The 18081-nt window shown below is 41.5% G+C and overlaps 1 protein-coding gene across 1 annotated transcript in view; it reads left to right on the forward strand.

Annotated features, from left to right (window-relative positions):
• Positions 1 to 18081, forward strand: part of PLA2G4A (phospholipase A2 group IVA) — an 85866-nt gene that overhangs the window by 19477 nt on the left and 48308 nt on the right. Inside the window, exon 4 of the mRNA XM_087733616.1 lies at positions 5170 to 5251. Within this exon, the coding sequence (XP_087589742.1) occupies positions 5170 to 5251 (82 nt within the window). The remainder of the gene's footprint in view (positions 1 to 5169; positions 5252 to 18081) is intronic.

Here is an 18081-nt window from a genome sequence, read left to right on the forward strand (position 1 = left end):
CTCTTTATTTTTCTTTTTTTTCTCACTTTATGAAAAACTCAGAGGAATAAAGTAGGGCATTCACAAAGTTACTGCAGGTACAGACAGAACTGACTGTACCAAAAATGCTTCTGGATTCAGAGAATAAAGAAATAAGATGCGTAATTCATCTTCAGTTAGATTGGTATGGGGGATAAATATTATAACAATGGGAAAAATCACTTCAAGATAAAATCTGTGTGCATGCGCAAATGTTTGTCTTAATTGTAATACCCTGTGAAAGAAGAGCATCGACTTTATGAAAATCTGTTACTTAAGAAAACGTGCGAACATTTTCATTTGTCCAGCCCAATTGTCAGCTCAAGTGTCCTTAATGTTAAGGAAGTAAGAGTAATAAATACTCATTACACAATCTATCTACACCAGAGCTTCCTGATTGGTATTTTATGTGCAATTATATCTCCTGATTGAGTTACATTTTGTGACTCAGCACTCTGGGATATGAAAAATGTTATATTCAATGTATGCAAATGCCTTGCTTTCTCAGTAAGTGCAGAAAGTTCGTAGGTAAAACCCAATTGTGTTACAGGAGATCTTAGCATGTTGTTCTGTTTTGCAGTCCTGTAAGGTAATGGTGTTTATGTACATACAAATGCAGTGATATGTAAAATAGAGGAAATCAGATAATTAGGGAAATTTTACTGTGAGGAAAAAAAGCAGTCAAAGGTGGGAGAGGAACAAAGGAGGCAGGAGGAGTTAGAAGGGATGGAGAGCTGTGGTGTGCGAACAAGAGATACTGAACCATTGCTGTGCAGGATGCTTGGAAAACCTTGTGGATTGAACCAGTAAAGAGTGAATACTGTCCACAGGAGTTTCCCTAATTCAGAAAACCCGTGTTCAGACAGGGTATATTGAAAACTATTTTTTTTCTCTTTTCTCTAAATTTTTGGAGAAAGAGAAAGTGAAATGAAACAGGTATGTAAAGCTAAGTTGCTTTGGATGATAGGATTTAGGTTTTTGAGTTAATTGTGAGCTTCTGGAATTTTTAACCTGGCTTAGGTTTTTAAAGGTATGCAGATGTTGCTCCACTCAGTGTTGCAACATTTAAGTGATTTATATACCATCATCCATTTTTCAGAAGTAATTGAGGAGTTGGCAATGTACAGATTTTTATCAAGGCTTCAGGTGAACATAAGTCACTTTAGAAAATGCAGCTTAGTCATCTAAACTAACAAGGGCTGGATTTATAAAAGTATTCAGCGTCAATACATTTCTTATGGTATTTTCAGGGAGCATCTAGCTTCTTTAGAACTCAGTCTTTCCAAAAACTAACCAAAAAACGCTTCTGAAAGTTGTGCTAGCTGTTAATAGGGACATTTAGGTCTCTTAATACCCTTAGAAACTGTATCCTAAGTGGAAAATTGCCTTAATTTCCGATTGCACTTAAGTTGCATGAAAAACATTTATTTTAGAGTAAGAAAAGATCTAGACTTTTGAGCTTCCTGTGTTTATCTGTGTATTTTTTTTTTTTACTAAGAGAGAACGTTTATTTTAGTAGTTGCAAATTTCTTCCAAGCGTGTGATTATGGCCAAATATTAATAACTCTATAATTATAAGCCTCAGTGTGTTATTTTGGGTGAGGCACGGGGAAAGAAGATAATGTTTTTCTGTTTTGCCAAACCTCTGGATACTTACATTCATTTCAGAGGATACCAGATCTTAAACCAGACTTAACTTTCTTGACAGAACAACAGCTGAAATAATGGGGTTTGCTGCTTAAGTCAATAAAAAGCACTTCTCACCATAGTATTAGCAAAACAACATTGACTTATAACAGAAAGTAATGATGATCTCTATATTGCTCTAAAGAGAATACATTATAAGTGGTAGCTTGGCCTTGTTTTGATGGTAGGCATTTTATTTAGGCACATGAGTTTCATGAGTAGGACTAGGAGATCCCAGAAAACTACTTTACAGAAGTGCTTTTTGTCAGTGAGCATCTTGTAGTATCCCCATTTTACAGCCAGGATGCTGGGGCACCAGAATTGCACACGAGTTCCACATAGCAGCTGAGAACTAAATCCAGCATTCCCATGTTCCATACTTGTAACTTAATTATAACTCCATCGTCCTCTTTGTTGCTAAATGTTCGGTGATCTCTGATTTGTGGTCTCTAGTGAGGACAGGCTCTTTCTTAACAGCTCAGAATAAGGAGAAGGTTGGTGTGTTTGTACTTTGGGCTATTTCTCTTAATTATAAGGTTGTGTATGACAAAGGAACTACATCAGTCTGTGTGAACAAACTCTGGGGCCAACGCTGCATTGTGAAACCAACACTTCAGCCATCTATGTGTATGTGAAGGTGGCACACACTGATAAAACAGTTTTGAGCACTATCAAGAAGCAAACTGAAAACAAGGGACAGTGAGAGTCATTGTTTTCTGCAGATTCACAGCTTGTAAAAATTCTTGAAGCAGGGTAAATGACAGGACTGGGGTAACTTTATGTAGCTGTGTTCACAGTAGTACCAGCTGTTCCCACATACCTGCTAAAATCCCCATTTATCCTGCTGTGATGGAAAACTCTGGACTTCTGCCATGTGGCAGAGGCAGAAGTTTGTTCAGAGAGAAGTCCCATCCTCCTTCCCATTCATCCATCCACTCTTGGAACCTGTGATGCAAAAGGTGATGGATGTCAGGAAATCTGTATGTCTTCATGTCAGCACAAGGCAGGCTGTTAAACAGGTGTTGCTTCTTAACAACTTTGAATTCTCACATCTAAACTCTTTCAGTTGGGTTTGATACTTTTGAGGTGAGTTAACAGTCCTGGCTGAGAGAATCGATTAGAGTCTAGATTCCATTTTTACTGCGGTTGGTGAACCACTTGCTGTGCAATGACAATTTCAGTATACCACTTGTAACAGTTTACATTGCCACAGTTTTCCCCCTGCCTGCTTACTTGTTCTTTGAACCAGACAACTCCTACAGCTTACAGGGGAAAAATTACAGAGTTGAAATTTACTGCTGGGCAGACTATCATGAAATGAGCCTCCAGCAGTTGTCACAACATGTGGGTGATTACACCCTTAATAAAGACGCAACAATTCAGTGTCTGGGTCAGCCAGTGTCTGCAGTGAAGTCATACCCTCAGTATCACTGTGGGCATTTTCTCCTAGTTATTTTTGCCATGGTGATGTGGCTATGTCTTTGCAGACCTCTAGACTACAGACTTCTGGAGGAATTTGTTGGTATCATTTGCATTGTTTTTTTAATGTGTCGTGACTCAACTGTTACTTGAGCATTCACAAGCCACTTTTGCTGTCTTTAGAAGATTGATTTTGGCTTTTTTTCTTTTTTTGAGAATATAACCTATAGGAAACTGTCGGTTTTCTTTTTTTTTTTTTTTTTTTTTTTTGTTCGTTTGTTTATTTGTATTAGAGGGATCCAGTTTGGTTCTAGTCTCTGGGTGTAAGTATGTTGTACATGTAAAATAATAAGGCTTGGCTCAAGCAACCAGTACTGAAATATTTATGAGAACCACCTGAAGGCCCCTATAAAGTCGAGCAGTTGAAGCAGCAGTAGTTTAAATGGAGGCATGTGCCACTGTTGAAAACTAAGCCACGTATGGATTGAAGGGTTTTGTTGGCTTATCTGTTTGTTCCTTTAAAAAAGGGGTTAAAAAAAAAAAAAAAAAGGGAAATATCCAGATGAAAACATAGCAAGAAAACACAGCAAGAAAACACCAGGCACGGCATCAATAAGCATGTTCCATGCCCCATATCAACGGTATTGTCTATCATTTTAAATAAATGTCAATGAATTTCCTGATTCTGGTACTTCCCTCTTTTCCTTCTGATTGTAATATGATCTTTAATATTTGGTTGTTTTGGTCCTAATGACTGATAAGCAGTGTTTATTTTAATGTATTTCACAAAGTTAATGAGTGGTTAGGAAAAGATAGAAAATATCACTGTTTCAATTTCAGAAATGGAAACCTGAGGTAGGAGTGTATCACTGTGTATGATAGGTGACTACCTGAGGGAGGTGTGCTTTTGATACAGTGGCTTGAGCTGTAAGAGCCAGGCAGCTTGGGCCTGATGCTCTTTGTAGAGGCAGAGCTCAGGTGTGAGGTGGTCCCCTCCCAGTGCCTGAGTTTCTGTTGCAGGAGAGTGAGCTGGTGCTCTCCAGGTTGTACCAGCATGTGAGTCAATGTCTCTAGGCACTGTGGGCAGTCAGGGAGCTTGAGTGTCTTAAGACTGGCTTTAAGATAGCAGTGTAGATGTAAGTGCTGAGAGGCAATTGTATGAGACCTGATCCTGGCTCTAATACATAAAACTTATCCACAAGCTTTGTACTGTGTCCCTGTAAAGGCCAATGTTGTCTGCCTTGCAATATGCAGTGGTGATTCTCATGATGGTATTCAGTAGGTTGGTCAAACTTAATGCTATGTAGATAAAGTAACAACAGATGTGAGTTACTGACCTTTTTTCATTAAGGTTTTTACTTTTGTTTCTTAATTTCACACCTTTTTCTCCTTCCCTAGTTCATTCAAGACAGACCTGCTCTTAGAAAGGCAGCTCCTGCTGTGTGCTTGGGCTTTGCTGGAAACAGGAGGATCCAGAAACTGCATGAAATTTGCCTGTGAATGTTTTAACAGCTTGCTTTTCACCTTCCCTCCATTGTCTTAAGGACACTTGCACTTCGTATATTGATGTGTACTGAAAAGGTGTATTCAATGCATTACTAACTATATCCCTTGCATATGCAGTATGCATATATCTGTTCCAGAACGTATACTTTGAAATAATTGCACCCATTCTTTTTACTAGGGGAAGGCAATTACAAAGACAAGCACGCTGTAAAATAGCCCCCTTTTTATTTTTTTCTTACCATACCAAGTTGTTGCTGGCTGACTAAATGCCTTAAAGCAGGTTCTGTAGAGAGGAGGAGTGTTATTCATTGAGATTAGTAGGTGTGACTGCAGGAAAATCAAACAACCCTAGTATAAGGTTTGACCTTTCAGTAAAGCTACAGGGTGCAGTTCAGCTTTGAGATGCTCTATCCAGTATGAGTTTCACTTACGTTTTGACTGGGTGATTTCTTTCTCTCAGTTTTTGGACAAAATGAAACCTATTTTGATAGATGTTTTTTGATTCTGGAGCTTAATCACCTCTAACTCTCTGACTTCCAGGTGGAACACCAGTATTCACACATATTCACTGTGACAGTAAGAAAAGCCACAAATGTCACAAAAGGAGCGATTGGTGACATGCGTGAGTATTTCTTTCTATTTTGTCTCTTCTAGGAGACTGCTGTAGGCAGGGGCAGATGACACATCAAAGCTTCTCATGAATTAAATGATTGTTAGTGGGTTGGTGTTGTTTTTTTTTTTTTTTTTTTTTCTTGCTTGGTAAAGCTAGGGCAATGTACCCATTTCATTGCACACTCACTCTAACTCAGAAAGCAGATTTGCCGCTCCTTCTTTCCATTGATCCAAGAAAGCTGAATGAGTTGTAAACAATTTGCCTACAAGCAGGCAACACCTACACTTAGTTTTTTGGCTTAGTCGGAAGTGCTGTTCTGAGTGTAGTGAAACTGGCAATTGCTGTATCTTCAAAAGGCTGTGGTTTGGTGGTGGGAACACTTAAAAAGAAAGAAGCCCAGAGCTCTGCTGAGTCAATGTAGTAAGAAGAAAAGAAGAAAAAAAAAAAATCCAAAACAGATAAGCAGATCGCATGGTGGAGAGCTATATAAGACACCAGTACTTCTTCCGCATTCTGTTAGCCTTCTGAGCCTCTGGACTTAGTAGCTGAACAGGAAACCACTAGGAAGAATGACCTGTGAAAACTCTTGTCTGCTTTTAAGGGGGGAAAAGGGAGGGAATAATATATTGACTGAATCTGTAAAAAGAATATTCCCCCTTCCTTGATTATGACTGTTTTGCTGTCAGATCATCTCTCTCTTTCCCGGGTGCTTCATGCAGAGCGTTGCATAGCCCAGAACTTGCAGGCTGGGGCTGGGAGGATGAGTGTTGTGCTTCTCTCCTGTTCTCTCATAAAGCTCATTTGACATGCAATTGTTTTTTTCCCAGCGCACTCCTGGAAATAGCTTTCAGGTCAAGCTACAGCAGCTGCTCTGACACACAGCTTTGCTTCAATGGGTTAATAGGGGTTTTTTGTAATTAATGTCTACTGTTGATATTAAACTTGTGGGGTAAATGGGAGGGACAGTTGGAAGGGGAATGTTCAAGAGCCCCAGGTATGAGGGGAGCCCTGGCAGAAGGGGAGAAGAAGGAACTGGGAATCTAGCATCTACTGTGGGGTGAAGGAAAGGAGCACACAGAGAAGATGCAGTGGCGTGTTACCCTGGTGGCCTCTGTGAGAGGATCTCTATGTAAGAATACCTCGGGAAAAGTGCTGTAAAGAGTAGAACAAGGGGAACACAGGTTTGTGTGTGTAAGAAGATGGGTTAAATGGAAAGACACAGGTTCTCAGACACGGAGGTCTCTGGCATGAGACAGCATGGGGAACATGTGAAGGGAAGAAAGGGGGTTGAAATGGGGACCCCATAATAAGATATGATATTGAGGGGAGTATGGAAAGGGTGAAGAAAGCCAGAAGACCATGGCATTATTCCCTACCCCCCTGACAAGTATGGTCTTGTAGTATAAATTCCAAATATTATCTATCAATATAATTGAATTTTTTTTTCCCCCAGAGAAAACTTTCTATCTTACCAAATCATCAAACCCAAAAAGCTACTCAGGAAGAACTTTTTATTTTGATAAAACCTGACAGAATTATGCTCAAGGGCCACTGAAACCTGCTTGGTTTTCTGTCTGAGGCAACTACTAGTACTCTGTAGCCTGAGGCACCTGCAGTCTGAGGCATCTCTGAGTGAGCTTCCAAGTTCCTGGGGCTTGTTCTTGGAGTCCTGGCAAATCCCCCAAAGTGAAAAAAAACAGATTGTTGCTTCTGTTCTTATTTTTGGAAAATGAAAAAATTTTTCAGTTCCCATGTATATACAAAACTTGGTGTGTTGGAGCCTGGAAGCTATTTGATCAAATCATTAGTCATGTTAATTACTTAAGAAAGGTGAATGAATCTGAGTGGTGGAGGGTCTTTATAGTTGATTGTGCCAGCCAATTTATATTTTATTTTTTTTTTCATTTGATTTGCCAAAACCGTAACTTGTTGAAGAACTTTTCTTGAACTTTTTTTGAACTTTTTTACTTTGGGTTTCTGAACTCAAGGAGAGGATTCACTACCAGGCAGGGTGGCTGTGATACATAATATAAGATGCCTTGGTTGGGGTGGGTACATGAGTGTTGCTCTCCCATGATGGACACTACCAAGCTGTTGACTGTCCTGGTGGGTTTCTCCTAATTCATTCTGTTGTTGCTCCAGTTTGTGTAGACAGTGACTGCTCTGTGGGCAAGAGAGGTAATTTTACATTGTGGTGGTGATGGAGGTCCTAGGGAACATAAGAGATTGTGTATAATGTTTTGCTTTTCTTCTTTTTTCTGTATCAGTCTTTCCAAGACTTTCTGGAATAGCTGTGAAAGATCTGAGTAAATCTAAGTTTATTAAATACGTGGAAGAGCTTATGAACCGAATGAGGTTCAACAGGCCCCAGTGTAAGGTCCTGCAGCTGGGTCGAGGCAATCCCAGACATGAGTACAGACTGGGAGAAGAACTTATTGAGAGCAGCCACGCAGAGAAGGAATTGGGGGTCCTGGTGGATGAAAAGCTGGGTATCAGCCAGCAATGTGCACTAGCAGCCCAGAAAGCCAGCTGTATCCTGGGCTGCATCAGAAGAGGCGTGGCCAGCAGGTCGAGGGAGGTGATTCTCCCCCTCTACTCTGCCCTCATGAGACCCCACCTAGAGTATTGCATCCAGTTCTGGAGCCCTCAGCACAAGAAAGATGTGGACCTTTTAGAACGGATCCAGAGGAGGGCCACAAAGATGATCAGAGGGCTGGAGCGCCTCTGCTATGAAGACAGACTGAGAGAGCTGGGGGGTTGTTCAGCCTGGAGAAGAGAAGGCTCTGGGGAGACCTTATAGTGGCCTTCCAGTACTTAAAGGGGGCTTATATAAAAGAGGGGGAGAGACTCTTTATAAGGGCAGATTGCCATAAGACAAAGGGGAATGGTTTCAAACTGAAAGAGGGGAAATTTAGATTAGGTGTTAGGAAAAAATTCTTTACTCAGAGGGAGGTGAGGCACTGGAAGAGGTTGCCCAGAGAGGTTATGGATGCCCCGTCCCTGGCAGTGTTCAAGGCCAGGTTGGATGGGGCCCTGGGCAACCTGGTCTAGTGGGTGGCATCCCTGCCCATGGCAGGGGGGTTGGAGTTAGATGATCTTTAAGGTCCCTTCCAGCCCAAGCCATTCTATGATATAATTTTGCAGTTTGTGTGATATTTTTCATCTTAAGGATTTGAGATCTACCTCTGCTCAAGGAGTTTTAGATGAGAGGTCTAGTGTGCATGGTGCCCCAACTCTGTGGGTGGGCATGGAGGGCCTGACTTCTCTGGCATGGTTATCCACACATCTGTCTCCTCAAGCCTAGGCTGGGGAGATATGCAGTATTTTAAGCAAGTTTTTCAAGATTTCTTGAGCTCTTCATTAATGGAGAGCACAAATGGTTCTGTCATCCTTAAAACTAGGTAATCGATGCCCACTACACTGTAACTTCCCCAGGCAATGTGTTTCCTTGAGTGAACAGTTCACGCACACAGTACTACTAATTCAAGACATATTTTTAGTGTCCCAGCTGATCTGGGTGGCTGGAACAACAGAGAAAGGTGGTGCTAGGATAGTTTCCAGCCCTCTATTTTTATTTTATTTGGCTGAGATTTCCCATTGTCTCTGTAAGCTTTAAAACTTTTGTAGAGTGATCTGACAAAGACAAGCAATCAAATCTGAATCTGGGTAATACCAGGATATGAGTAGCTAAGCTACAGTAGCTGCTTTTGTTTCTCACTGATAAAGCACATCAAAATAAATGAAAATGGCAATAATTGCATCATAGAAATTTTCCATGCAAATGCTTTTCATATATGAAGGAAATTAGTGTACTTATACCAGTTTGTCATTCTGTGAATGTATGTGTGTGTATGATAAATGAGAATTACTGTAAGAACACATGGCCCAGGATGTTGGGGGGGGAGGGGGGAGGGTGTTGAGAGTAGACTCCTTCTTTCCCAGGAGTTCATTTAAGCCCCTTCTTATTTCAGGTATCTGCCCATTTACTGTTGCCTTCATATAGTAGTACTTCCTTTACTGATTTCACTTGTTTTAATTTTATGGTGTCCCGTTCAAGGTGACTCTCACACTCTAGTCACTATCCTATCAACATCCAATTGATGCAGCTCTATCTTTACAAAAGATTCACATTTTGTTTTAGTGACTGCTGCTCTAATAGCTGTGCTCAACTCTTCTGGCTAAGTCTTTTTACAGGCTGGAAGATTTGACATGAGTAACAGCAGCAGATGTGTGGTGGGTTGACCTTGACTGGCTGCCAGATGCCCACCAAGCCGCACTACTACCCCCCCCTCCATCAGCAGGATGGGGGGAGAAAATACGATGAAAAGCTCTCATGGGTCAAGATGAGGACATGGAGATCACTTACTTATTACCATCACAGGCAAAACAGACTCAATTTGAGGAAATTACTTTAATCTATTGCCAATTAATTGTAACAGAGTAGGATAGTTGGAAATGAAACTAAATACACCTTCGCCCCTCCACCTCCCTTCTTCCCAGGCTCAACTTCACTCCTGACTCTTCTGCATCCTCTCCCCAGGCGATGCAGGGGGATAGGGAATGGGGGCTGTAGTCAATTCATAACACGTTGTCTCTGCTGCTCCTTATTCCTCATGCTTTTCCCCTGCTCTGGCGTGGGGTCCCTCCCACAGCATAAAGTCCTTCACAACCTTCTCCAATGTGGGTCCTTCCCATGGGCTGCAGTCCTTCAAGAACTGCTCCAGCATAGGTCCCTTCTGTGGCGTACAGTCTTCAGGAACATACTGCTCCAGCATGGGTCCCCCAAGGGCCACAGTTCCTGCTAGAAAATGGGCTCCTGTGTGGGCTGCTTTCCATGGGCTGCAGCTCCTGCCAGGAGCCTGCTCCTGTAAGGGTTCTACATGGGCTGCGGCTTCCTTCAGGGCACATCTGCCTGCTCCAGTGTGGCATCCTCCATGGGCTTCAGTGTGGATCTCTTCTCCACCATGGCCCTGCATGGGCTGCAGGGGGACAACCTGCGTCACTATGGGGGAATCTCTACTCCAGCGTCTGGAGCACCTCCTCTTCTTCACTGACTTGGTATCTGCATAGTTACTTCTCTCGCATTTTTTCCTTCCTCTCTCACAGCTGCTGCACTGTGTCTTTTACCATTTCTTAAATATGTTATCACAGAGGTACTACTAGGGCTGCTGATGAGCTCAGCTTTGGCTAGCAGCTGGTCCATCTTGGAGCCAGCTAAAGCTGGCTCTGTCTGATATGGGGGCAGCTTCTGGTATTTTCTCACAGAAGCCACCCCTGCAGTCCCCCTACCCCCCTGCTGCCCAAAACCTGCCACATAAACTCAATACAAGATGGAATATCTCAAAATCTGCATGTTTTTGGCAAGGATTTAATTATCTTAATTGCTTAGCTTTCTGCTTGTCTCAGGGGTCAATAGACTTTGTAAAACCACTTCTTTGACTGGAGCTTTTGGAAAAGACCTTGCCTTCAGTCCAGTGAGTTCTTGCATAGTGGATGTTTAGTTTTGAATCTACTCCAGATACCACACCATACTGTAGAGTCTTTCCTTATTTCCATGACAGTACAAGAACTTGTAGAAAAAGACCAGAATCCCAAACTGCAGCATTCCAAAAGAGAAATATTTGCAAACTGTGGTTCTTTTTTTCTGTAGGATCTGTCCCTGTCTGGATTTTCAAGAGGCTTGGTGGGCCAAAGGAAGCATCATAAAATTTGTCTTACATCTTTAAAGATCTATTTTTCTTTAAGTATGCTGGCTTTCAAAACAATTGGTAGCATCTACAAAGGAAACTAGTTGTATGACTCTACTCTTAATGATTACTAATCTTGCTTAATCCTGTTTTGAATTTTCAGCTTTTACTTGCTTCACCTACTTTTGGTGTTATGATGATAAACAGTGTAATTCCAGACAGTTTTAAGGAAAAAGTATTTTCCTAAAAATAAAAACATTTGAAGTTTGGATAGCTTGTGGCACTGGTACTCAGCTTTGATCCCAGTTTCTGTCCACCCACTTGGAATTAAGGATGCATTGCCACTGTAGTTAGGCTTGCTCAGATAAACAAGTTAAAGTAGTGGGAGCGCTTCTGTCAACAGAGCTCAACCCTGTTTGCAAAACGTGCTAACACAGAGGTGGAAAGCAGCTTCTATTAGTGCATGCTGCCGCAACCAGCGATAGACGTCCCCTGCAAGTTAAGGAGATGTTCTTCCACTGAGGCAGTGTCACTGATGTGCTTCCTGATTGCCTCCTGCTTCTCCAAAGGGAACTCCAAAGGAGCTGTGACAGTGTGGGATGAGTGTGCACCTTTTCCCTGCCTGCAGCACCAGCCTGGCCTTGGTGGCTAGGAGCTGCTTCAGCAATGTGGAGGGAAAGGAGGTGATGTCCAGTGCAGTTTCAGTCACCGTTTCTCTCTTCACACACCTTTACCCTGGAATTGTGTTCACTTTCAGCCATAGCTCTTGGTGTTGAAGCTGGCTCGTGTAAAGCCAGAGTCACAGTAGTCTAGTGCAGTTTAGGTACACATATGCAATGTTTTAAACCTGAGCTATCTGAAAGAGAAGGAGTTGGAGATTTGCCTGCTTGTGTTAGAGCAGGAGCAGAACAGTTTGTGTTACAGCAGATCATTCAGGACTAATCCAGCTGTTCTCTGTATCACAGCTGGCTGGTCTTGCACCCTGACTTAGCTACAGTATACTTAATTTAACTGTTGAAGTGTCATCAGATAATGCTCTTCCTGCAAGGCTGTGAAGCAGGACCTGGTTTTTGGAAGGGACCTTCAAGAGGAAAACAAGCCAAACTCCTCCCCTTTGCCAGCCTAACAACCTGGAAAAAGTAGGTCAGAGTTGGCCAACCTTTCAAGTCCTACAAGCTGCACATGCAGATCTTCATGTGGCCAGGAGCCATAAGATGTACTATATGCCTAACAGAGCAAAGCAGAGGGGGAACGCTGAAAGTATTCTCGCAGGAAGGAGATAGAAGTGTTCCCATTTGGACCCATGCTGCTCCAGTCTCTGCTAGGGTGGCCTGGATGGGCAACTGAGTCTCAGGATGGCCAAGATCTGTGGGCTTCAGCAACCCCTTTTGATATGACTCTTCCCAACAGCCCTTGTACCAGCCCTACTGTTGGCTGTGTCCTGTAGTGGTCCATGCTCCATCGCCAACCATAGCAGCTGACTGGCTCTAGAGCCATAGGCTGGTACTGAAACATGTATCCTTAAAAGATGTGTATCTTCAAAAATGAAAAATACTAGTAACAACTGCTCATGATATGTCTACTGCAGATGACAGTCTAACACTGAGGCAACTGTAGACTAGATTTCAGTTTCCTTGACACATGCAATGTTTTTGCCCTGTTATAGGGTTAGCCAGAAGCAATGCTGGGAGGTGAAAGTCATGTTGGTAATAGGCTGGTGTGTTCCACAGTGAAACTGATCTAGAAAATGCTGCTCTTTCCCGTTGCAAAAATACCTTTTGGATGAGAACCAAATTCTGTCTCTGGACACTTGCCATGCAGTTACTGAGGCAGGGACTGTTTCTGTAAAATGTTAGTGAAAACTTGTTTTTGTTGTAGAGGAAGGCTCTCCTGTTACTGTGTTACACTGTAATGATAACCTCAAAGCAGTTGTGCTGGTTTAGACCAAGGATCCATCTTGCCTGATATTCTGGTTGGAGGACCTCCTTGTCTCCGTGCCCTTGCCATGCTGTGATGAACTCCAGCCCCAGGAGAAGGGAGCTTGATGGTGACTGGCAACTGTTCTGTTTCATGTGCTGTCATGTATCCAGGCAGAACTTCGTGGTGGGGCTCTCCTGCAGGGAGTTGTGGACACCACTGTGTCTCCAGTTTGAGCTTTTCACTCCTTCCATTTAGGAGGGGTCTCCCTTCTTCTGTTCCATTTGTCCTCTGTAATAATTTGATTTCTTTTTTTCTTTTTCCTCCTCCTTTTTCCTCCTCCTTTTTCCTCTTTTCATCCCACTTCCTGGGGAGGGCTTTGAAGTTGTGTTAGGGTTGGGCTAATGCCTGATCCTAAGGGAGAATCAGGAAGAACATCAGTCATAGTCAGATGCAAAGGAAAAGCACGAACAGGGTAAGCACATGATACTTTCCTCTGATCCTCTCCAAGTACTAAGCTGTCTTCAGTAAGGGACTGTCTGAGCTGGATGTGCTTCTGATGTAATTAGTAGCCCTCACTGAGTTTCTCTTCCATAAACTTCACTGGTTTTCCTTGAATCTACATAAGTCTTCTCATCCACAGCTCCTTTGATAAGGAGTTCTGCGGGTTGCTATCTACTGCATGAAGAATACTTTTAATTTGTTTTGAAAATGGATTTTTAAAAGTGTGATTTGGGGCATGCTCTGGTTACTTGCATTTTGCAGGTTGCTGACTGTCCCATGTATCAGTCTATACCAAAGAAAAGTTCTTATGCATAAATAAATGTGCTAATTTCTATATTTGTGACTGAATGTGTTCTGAAGGGGAGGAAAAAAAAAATCATTTCATCTTCATCACTATGGAAAGGAACACTTTTGTAACGCCTGCCACTAAAAACTATGCTCTACCAAAGCATCCGGCCAACAGTGTTATAGGACAGTTGCAATACAGGAAGTGTCTGCTTAATGCTAGGTTGTGCCATGCTTAGTTGGACAGATTAACTCAGATGCACAATCATCCCTTTCCCTTTATGGACCTGTTAACATTGGTGTGCATATGCTGTTCTGACTAAGTGCTTCATAATCCATTCTTCAGTCAGGTAAGTGAAATTCCTGTAATAACCTGACTGAGCAGTGAGGTTGGGGCAGACTCAATTCACAGGTGTCACTTTATTTTTGAGTTTTCTGTAACTGATTGCAGTAGCAATGATGATGGTTTTACTAAGATGTGATGTTTATGTAGCCAGCCTGAGCCTATACATAGCTACAGCTCTGCCTGGTTAGGACAGCTCCAGGTTTTTAAAATGCTCCTGACAGTTGTCTGAATTAAAAAGTCGAGGGAAGAGCCTCTTCTCACTCAAAGGCCTGGAGGCTGCACTTCAGCAATACAATAAATCAAGCTCTAGGGCTGCTGGTAGAGGACCAAAACCTCTGAAGCCTCATGATACCAAACACAGATCCAGTGTAAACTTGTTCTGCGTGTTCAGAAAACATTGCCAGTTTAAATTTGTATTAGCAGACTTTATGCCAGACTAGGAATAATCTATACTCCATCAGCTAACATAAATCTGGAATAAAAGTCATATTGTGGATTTTGAGTAATTTACCTGGAATGTGATGATATGCATAAACCTACTCTAGACCGAATTATCACTGCCCAGATCTGGCATTACCATGGACCCACAATCATAGCTGAACTAGGCAGCCACACCGCCTGTTCCTTCTCTCCTGCTTGTGTCTTTGTTGGCAGAGTGAACGTTTTGCTAGTTTAACACTGAAAAAGCTCTTAAGAACTAGCCATTTCAATTAATTAAAACAAAACAAAACAAAACCCCTTAGATTCTGGCACACTACTAGAAAACCAGATTTTTCTCTGGGCTATTGCAAGCTAATGTTTTAGTCACTTTTCACTGCTGTCTGTCTGTAAAGGGAACTGTACAGATAACCTAAAGAAGTGAATATTTTTTTGGTCTTGCTACTTCTACAAATTCGCTTTGAACCTACTGAAGGGTTCAGCTGACTTGTTTGGGTTTTTTTTTTTTTTTTCCTTTCAAGGCTGGATCAGTGAAACTACTAGTGGTGTCCCACCCCAGTAAACTGTGTGGTAGTGCACAGCCTGTGCTGGAAGTTCAGTTCTTTCCTTCACTTAAGTAACGCCAGAGATGAAAAGCACTGTAATACAAGGCACTAATAATGTCTAATAAATGTGTTACCCAATCACAGGATTTCTCATAGCATAGCTGCTGCTTTGGGAGCTGCCCTGCTTCACTTGTAGTCACCTTCCGCTCATGAAATCTCACACTGCATCATCCGCTTTGCAAAATCCCTCTTGAATATGAAGGCCAAAATCCCTGGTGTTCCCTGTAGTACCTTAAACACAGGCAGCAAATAACCTATCACCTCCTCTTTGGGACCCCTTACTGGTAATCTCTCTGTGTACTCATGGATATTTTAGGTTCCCTGTGGCCTTCTGGCATGTCTCCAGACTCTTAGTCTAGCATCTGTATTACTGCTAGACTATGAATTCGTCTGTTTGAAGACTCTCATAAGTATTTTCTCCGAATGTATGGGAGGCCTGAATTTATAGTGGACTCAGCTACAGTCCCCTTTGAAAATGGAAATTCGGAATGTATCTAAAAAGACATATCAAAAGTTCGGCCTTGTTGCTGTTAGGTGCTGCAATGTTTTATGGTATTGAATGGAGGGCTTGTGATTGTGCAGTTGCAGTACTTTTTAATGCAAAGATTACCTAAGAGAGTGACATGATGCATTTATATGTGGCAGCCTGACACAGCCAGTTCTGCTCCTGGCATTCCCGGGTTCCACCTCTTCAGGCAGGAGAAGAACTTCTTGGTTTCCAAAATCACACCGCCAGCCTCTGCAACAGAGACTCTACATACTTATTTGTTGCCTGTGAATTGGCAGGGAGGGTACACCAAGCCAATGTCTTACCCTGAGCACCCAGCAGCCTAATCAGACTGTTAACCATCCCCTCCATCCCGTCACGCAGCCAGGTAGCGTTGCTGGCTGCTCTATGGGGAACCTTGTGGCTCTGCCTTTTTTCTATTCCTCCTTGCCTGTCTGATACTGAATTAATTAATCAATTATTGGTGCCTATGTTCTCCTGAACACAGGAGATATCTTTTTTTAGGCCCTTGTGTTAGTCTGTCCTTTCACTAACGTGCAGCAAAGCGAGGGTAAGCCAAACCTAATAATTGATCTATTTGTTAATATGTTGTTTGGAAAACATTAGTTATTTGGGAATTATTGATATGTGACAATTATTGATAAGTACTGTTTTTAAGAATTCCCTTTTGTAAAACTGGAAAACCGCATTAAACTGGGAAAAAACATGATTTCAAAATTCATTACATTTTCACCTGACTGTGGCAGAGAGATCCAGTTGTGTTTCCATGCCACTATGAAGCATATTGTCCAGTGAGCCCCATAAAAATCACTATTTGAATAAAAATTCAGTCATTATTTTTAAACACACATCAAAATTATGTTTCTGGCCTAGGAAGAAGAAAATGGAGCTCATGCTATGCTGGTTTACTGTGATCGATACTAGTTAGTGTTCAACCCATTGAAGGTACCTTCGTGCCCCCTGCTTCAGGTTTCTGTAGGGAAACGGTAGGTTTAATAACTTCCATAAAATTCAGAGGAGCCCTGCAGCCAGACAGCAGCGAGTATGTGCTGCATAGCCTGCTCAAGCTCCCTTCCTCAGCCAGAACTGCTTGTGCATAAGGCACAGCTGGCATTTTTTAGCTTCCTTCCCCTTGGAGGAGAAGGAGGTAGTCCAGCAATTCCTGTTATTAGCTTGGCCTCAGTCAGATGGCTCAGCTGCACGTAACTTCATGCTAATCAAGTTTTACTGTAGTGTAATAAGCCAAAAAAATGGTGAAAGTAGACAAAGATGGTCATTCAGGACTTAGTAAGATTTTATGAATGGGGTTGCACTTAATGATGGAGGATGTTGGCTAGCCAGAAGGCAGAAAACTCCAATGAACCAAACTAAAATAGTTCTTTAAGGAAGTTCTGCCATGTACTTGCTGGAATATTCCTGTAATTGCATAAACATGGTATCTGGAGATCACAGGTCCAAAAAATCTGGACCCAGATTTACTTTCTATAATGGTGATGCATATATTAACTGAAATGAAAGTTAATATACTTTTATTTAACATCCATTATGGTCACAAATGTTTATGACATGCTCATGTGGAAAAAAAGGACAAATTCTTATGGTGCAGAATTCTTTTGTAGCAAACCAGATTTTGGAATACTTTAAGAACTTTGTATTTCTTTCAACTTTTGATGGAAAAATGAGATAAACTTTAATGTATGATGGTAGTGGCTTCATCCTTGGTATTTTATATTCAAACAGGCTTTCTATAGTTTCTTTATGTCCATTATGCTATTGAAATTATTGAAATTGGAATGACTGAAATATAAATTATATGTCTGAAATATTAATTATATTAATATGGGGGCCTGATGACAGTCATCTCACCAAATTAGTAACATAAGATCAAATGGTTTCCAGTCATTGTAGAAAATTTAACAGGTTTCTTTAATAGATTGCTTAAAGCATTACTCATTTTTAATGTGAAAATTATTGATCCTAATTACTGTCCATTGTGTGTTTCACTTCATGATTCATAATGTAATTTACACATAGAATTCTATAGCAATTACTTAACCAGGAGATAAATCAAATGAGGAAAAGTCATTAAATCCTTACTTCCTACCTCTCAGCCATTTCTTAAGTCAATGTGTTTAAAAATCAACACTTTAGATGCTGATGTTATTGGATATCTGTCTTCAACCCCTGGAGATTTGGTGGATGCTGTAAATCTTACAACAGGATTATTATGAACGTTTTGTTAATTACATTTGTAATTCATCTAGCTATAAGCTGCTAATTGCAGGACCCTCTGTTAGTTCCATTGACATCAATGCTGAAACTCTTAATTTTATTTTTAGCGTAAAGGTGGGGTTTTAGACACACTTGTACTTAATTGTCAGTTCATATTCATTTTTTCCTGAGAAATACTAATGGAGTCTGGTCCCTCTATTCCAGAGCGTTATCTGTGTCATTATGTATGAAGCTCTGTGACACTGGGAGAAGTATGACATTTTAGTTGCATGCACATGTTGAGGCACTTACTGTAAATAGTCAAAGAGTGCCAGGAA

This window comes from Nipponia nippon, unplaced genomic scaffold (genome assembly GCF_047370975.1).
Source record: "Nipponia nippon isolate SJK-2023a ecotype South Korea unplaced genomic scaffold, ASM4737097v1 scaffold_5, whole genome shotgun sequence".
NCBI classification, from domain to species: domain Eukaryota; kingdom Metazoa; phylum Chordata; class Aves; order Pelecaniformes; family Threskiornithidae; genus Nipponia; species Nipponia nippon.